Source organism: Aphidius gifuensis, linkage group LG6, assembly GCF_014905175.1.
Source record: "Aphidius gifuensis isolate YNYX2018 linkage group LG6, ASM1490517v1, whole genome shotgun sequence".
NCBI classification, from domain to species: Eukaryota; Metazoa; Arthropoda; class Insecta; order Hymenoptera; family Braconidae; genus Aphidius; species Aphidius gifuensis.
The window spans coordinates 2849649-2855723 of record NC_057793.1 but is presented as its reverse complement, the minus strand read 5'-3'; the positions used below and the strand labels follow the sequence as shown (position 1 = coordinate 2855723).

Genomic DNA, 6075 nt, shown 5'->3' with positions numbered 1-6075 from the left:
AATGTAAATGAAAAAAAAAAAAAAAAAGAATTAGTGCAATCGTTTAGAAGAAAAAAGAAAAAATAAAAAAAACAATGACTCTTCGAGAAAGTTCGAAGGGAATATTTTTCCTAAGGGAGCACAAATGAGGTCTTTAGAGGGTTTGAGAGGGTAAGAGAGGATCAGTATATTGTTGGTAGTAAAGTAAGGATCAATACATCACCACTACTACATTTTACATTTCTCCTCTCTCGAATTTATCCCTTTACAAGTTTCGATCTCCTTCCTCCCCAATTCAGCTTGTCTTTGCTCAAACTTTTTTTTTTTTTTTTTCTTTATCAACTCATAAATCATCAAACTCCATAAAAAACAAGATAAATATTGAAATACTATTTTAGTTTTATTTTTTTTTAAATAATAAAATCAATGATAATAAATTAATATTATATATTTTATTATTAATATTATAAGCTTGTGCGTAATGCAAAAAAAAATTAAATTAATGTTATTTATTTATTTGTATTTTATGTTAAACAAAAAAATCTGTAACTTCAGCTAATTCTCTTGCTCGAGCTTGTTCATGTGCCCATCTATCTTCAGCTAATTTTTCACTTAATCCCCATTTTTCATGATAAACTCGTTCACTACAACCAGGACATTTTTTGCCTCCTAAAAAAAAAGAAAACAAATAATTTTTATTTTGCAATTGTTAAGCTTTTATAATAGTTTTTTAATTTTTTTTTTGGCATACCGTGAAATGGAGGGGTTTTCATATATGTCACGAGACATTGTAAATGAAAAAGATGACTACAATAAAGTCTCTCAATGTGCAAGTCTGCATTTTCATCACGAATAATATTCTCTGGGTTTTTTGGTAGACATTTTATCTTACAAAGTTGACAATTTTCTTCTGGTATTTGTTTTACTGACCTTTATAATAAAAAAAGTTAAAAGAGTTATGAATTTTGAATTATATAAATATAAAATTTGTACCTTATAATAAATGAAGCAATCTTATCCAATGATGGTGAAGGTTTAAATATTTTATTTGGTAATTTACGAAGAGGAGGTTCAACACAACGACGTCCTAATTCTTTTGCTTGTCCTAATAAAAATCTTTCAAATAATGGAGGAAAATTTGTAACAACTTCAGTTAATCTGTAAATAATAAATTAAAATTTTTTTTTAATATTTAATTTGTAAAAAAAAAAAAAACGAAATTATTGTGGTATTACTTTGCTGATGTTGTTGGATAATCATCAGGTATGAATATTTTTGTTTTAAAAAAATAAGCTTCACAATGAACTTCAAGATTAATTGTTGATATTTTTTGCTTCAATCGAAAAATATCACAATCTTGTAGTAATTTTTTTGATGAATTTATTTCATCGTAACAACAAATCAATGGATTTTCATCGATAAAATTATTTAAAAATTTTAAAGTTGGTAAAATCTATAAAAAAAAACAAAGCAATTTATTAATTAAATAAATAATTTTTTAAATATTATTATTAAAATTTATACCTGAGCTTTTCCTATTAAATTTTTGCAATTTTTTTCACAAATTTCAGTTAATCCAGACAATAATTTTTGAGATAATGTTTTGCTTTTTAATTCCAGTAACAATATATCTGCTGGATAAATTTTTGAAAATTGAATACAAGCAATAATCTTCTTAAATACTGTTTTTCTGTTGAAAAAAAATTAATAAACAATGTCAATTATAATTAATAAAAAAAATAATTGAAAAAAACACTCACGTTATTTCCACTCGAACCATTGTTGGGAAACAAGTAACAAGACAACTTCCTGGAATGACATTTTGACAAAGTTTTGACACTTCTTCAAGCTCATCATCGAGAAATCCCATGGACAATAAATCTTTTTAAATCGTTGACTACTCCAAGAAAGATCTTTAAAAAAATAATTATTTTCAATTTTATTATAATTTGTTTACTCTACCAACACTATTGATTATCTTTTTTTTTCTTCTTTCAACAATATTATAAACCTATATTGTTATTGTGTTTTTATTTAAACTAAAAATATATCATTTTCCAATTGTGTCTATCCAAAAACTTGTTTACTTCACTGATACAATATATTTATTTAATTTGTCTCACTCAGCAATTTGTCTCACTCTTATCATTATTATTTTTAAATATTCAATTAAAAAATATATATCTGGAAAATGACACTTTAATGTTGTCAAAAGGTAAAACCACAACAAAAAAAAATTTATGTATCTATTTACTTAGAAAGAGAGAAAGAAATAGACAGAGAAAATAAAAAAGCAATGATAAAAAAGAAAACTTAATTATCGATAAACTTACTGATTAAATTTTTTAAATTTTATTTTAAATGTTTTTATATTTGTTGACATTTATTATCAATGATAATATTATCAAAACGTATAATTTACTTTTGACAAATTTTATGTAATCTTTTATTTATTTTTTTATTCATCAGTAGGTATCATTAGCTTCAACAATCTTCAACACATTTGTGTATACCATTTGGATTTCGAAAAAAAAAAAAAAATGAATTGGGTCAAGGATTATTTTAAATTTCTAAAGTTACTATTAATTATATTTTTATTAGGTCAATTAAATATCAGTGAATCTGTAAATCATGATTATTTAGTTACAAAAAATATTGAAAAATTAAATATAACATTGTTAAAACCAATTGGTCAATTTATTAAAATATTTTCATTTATATATTACGAATCTCGAAATAATTTCAAGTATAAAATTTTAAATCCATTATCCATTAATAGTACATTTTTTTTAACAAATATTGATATATTAGATGATTTTATATCGAGAAAACATACTAAAGTATTGCAAGATTTAAAAATAATTGAAAATAAAAAAAGTGTTTCGTCAAAAAATAATATTGAATCAGCAACTGGTAAATTATTTCGCTGCCATGTTGATGATTGTTACAAGTGCCTAGTTATGGAAATATGTAAATCAGAAATAATTATAAAAAATGTAATTGATTCATTGACTAATTCAACGAGTCAATACAGAACTGAGCTTTCTGAATTAACAAAAAAATTAATAATGACGAAAGAAATATCAAATGATAATAATACAATAATAAAAACTATTTTTAATTATATTTCTTCTGATGATGAGGCACAGGTAAATAAATCTCAATGATTAATCTAAAATTAATTTAATAAAAAAAATTATTTTTATTAACAGCTCAAAATGTTTGACATTTCCATGTTCATAATGAGTATTTTAACAAAAAGTTATTCATTTATTTATCTTGCTCATTCAAGAAGTTACTCAGTCAAGATAAAAAATAATCAAACTAAAGGTTAAACATTAAAGAATAACATTTAAATTTTTATAAAATATAAATTAAATATTTTAATAAATAATTCACAGATGCACTAGATGATTTGAGGGGAATAATAAATCTTGTAGATAATTTTTATCATGATATTAATTTGATAGTAACTGAAGTTAAATTAGCTGTTGATGAATCATCAAGAAAAATTTATGCTTCTGAGCCAGTCAAGCATCAAAGAGGTATGAAAAAATATTTAAATTATCAAGCAATTATTTAATATTATGTATTTTATTTTTAAGGAGTTACTTATGATCGTTTGAGTCATTTAATTCAAGCCGAGCCATTTGAGTACTGGTGTTATCCACAGGCAAATCCTGCCACTCATCAATTTTCAAGTTTTAGTGGAATGACAGAGAATCAGAATAATGGACGATATAAAATTGGATCACAATTTAATTGTCAACGAATTAAAACCATCACTTCAATATACACAAGTGTAAATAAGCAAATATTTTTACTTGAATATATTTTTCTTTGTTGATATTTTTTTTTTTTTTTTGTTTAGTCAATTGATCGGGAACGAACGTATCATCATTTTACCATTGATTATGATTATTTAGCTTTCTTTACAAAGACACTTAAATCTTGGGGAAAATATGATCAAAATTTTTTTTTAAACCGAAGAAAATTTATGAAAAATTGTGATATTAATTGGTGTCATGTTGATCAAATTGGAGTTGAAAATTCTGTACGAAGAATTAGCACGAGTCTTGTTTTAGCTTCACCTGGATTGTAATTTAATTTTTTTATTTTTAATTTTGATTTATTGGTGTAATTGATTCTAAATATAAAAATTTAATTATTGACAGTTGTGTAACAGGTGTACGATGGTTGATTAAAAACAAAATTGTGTATTTAGAAATACAACAAGGTAAAATTTTTGAGGGTCGTATTGATCCAACTGTACCAGTTGAATGGAAAATAAGTCCAGAAAATTCCAGCCAAGTTTTGATTTTGAATGAAACATTTAGAACATTTTATCTTGATGATATAACACTTCCTGCTCGATCATACGTAACAGGTTGATAAATTATTTTATCATAAAAAATTTGAGATTATAATTTAAATTTGATTTAAGGTGTTCAATTTGGAATGCTAATGGGTAATCTTGCAATGTATGTCTATGGAGTAGGATCAAATGGAGAGAATGTAAATGCTTCTTCAAACTTTAATAATAATAAATCAAGGTTAAATAAGCTGCTTATTATTTTTATAAATATTCTTGGATTATTTACTAAACAAACTTGTATTTTTTTTGTAAACAGACAAGAGTTAATGCTTGATCGTCCTGATGCATCAGAGTTTTCAGGAAAAAATAATATACTCAGTGTTCCAGGAATGCACTACGTTAAATTTCAACCAACAGATTTGGAAAAAGATGCTGGACAATTAACTGTTCCATACTTTGATATTCAAGAAGTCGTTACAAATCCACCATCTCCAGTTGGTGGTGTTGGTACCTACTACAAAGGTTCACCTGGTTTTGGTGGATATATTGGACTTGAATTACTTCCAGTCAATATTTTTCATCAATCAGAACTTGATTATATATCAATACTTCACAATGAAACTGATCATTTACTATAAAATATAATACAACAGAAAAATATCATGAAAAATTTACAAATTTTTTGTCAATCATGTGGTCTTCATCAGCCCCTATCAATTAAATATACTTATTAAATTTAAAAACTTGTTATTGTTGATGAATCTTTATTTTAAAAACAACATAATTAAATATTTTAATTAAATTAAATTAAATAATGTCATTTAAAAAATCGCTGCATTACCAACCAACAGTTTGATGATGTGTTCAACAATTCATCCACCAGGTTAAAAAAATTTATTTGTTATGATTTTTTTTTTTTTTTCTTTTTGATTGATAATAATTATATTTTCAAGTCCTAATCAATGGCGATTCCATGAAATATTTTTTGAGAGTGTGTGACTGTTGTTGATATATTTTTTTTTTGTGGGAGAGATGAAGACTTGGTCATTGTTGTTATTGTTGTTACACCCATTGACCTCTTCCACTTATGATAATTTTAATTAATAATGTGATATAGTTTGTGATTGTTAATGTGTCATTTTATAACGTGGAGTTATAAATAAATGTGTGTATTTTGATTAGTGTATAAATTTATAATATGATAAATAATTAGGATGACATGAAAGTCATTGTTGTCATTTAAATAATAAGCAAACATTATTATTTAATTTTTATATAATTATTAAGACAATGTAATTTAAAAATTTATTTATTTACTTTTTTTTTTTATTTTCTTTTCTTTTGTTGTTGTCAAAGGTAATAATAATTTTTAAAATATAATTTTTATACTAATTGAGTATAAACTTGCTTTTAAAATGATAAGAATATTTTGTGGTTTTTTTTTTTTTTTTTATTATTATTGATATTGACTTGCTTATCAAACTAAGTCAACAAATATTTTTATATTTTTATATTTTTCTAATGTCTACAAGGTGTTGTCATCATGATAAATCATCATTTATTTTGACAATTTTATTTTTTTTTCTATCATCAATAATAAATACTTAAAATTGAAAATATAATAATAAAATTTATCTGATATTTATTATTTCGTAGAAAAAATTAATAAATAATAATAAAATATAAAGGTTATGTTCTTGAACTCTTATAATTCATATAAATTATTAATTTTTTTTCACTTATTATTGATGATAAACCTAGAATAATTTTTGTGTATTTAT

At 23.5% G+C, this 6075-nt stretch overlaps 2 protein-coding genes across 2 annotated transcripts; one reads left to right on the top strand and one right to left on the bottom strand.

Moving 5' to 3' along the window:
- Positions 1-360: 360 nt before the first annotated feature.
- On the bottom strand, positions 361-2009 carry LOC122858843. Its single transcript, XM_044162030.1, has 7 exons — positions 1994-2009; positions 1740-1893; positions 1504-1669; positions 1215-1432; positions 973-1137; positions 731-909; positions 361-648 (listed from the first exon to the last, which is right to left on the bottom strand). Exons 2-7 carry the CDS (start codon positions 1847-1849, stop codon positions 509-511), a joined length of 978 nt encoding a protein of 325 aa, XP_044017965.1. The 5' UTR covers positions 1850-1893; positions 1994-2009; the 3' UTR covers positions 361-508.
- A 1075-nt stretch (positions 2010-3084) lies between these two features.
- LOC122859681 lies at positions 3085-4932 on the top strand. The gene is made up of 7 exons (XM_044163367.1): positions 3085-3128; positions 3192-3309; positions 3381-3524; positions 3585-3781; positions 3851-4077; positions 4155-4366; positions 4424-4932. Exons 2-7 carry the CDS (start codon positions 3198-3200, stop codon positions 4930-4932), a joined length of 1401 nt encoding a protein of 466 aa, XP_044019302.1. The 5' UTR covers positions 3085-3128; positions 3192-3197.
- Positions 4933-6075: the final 1143 nt, after the last annotated feature.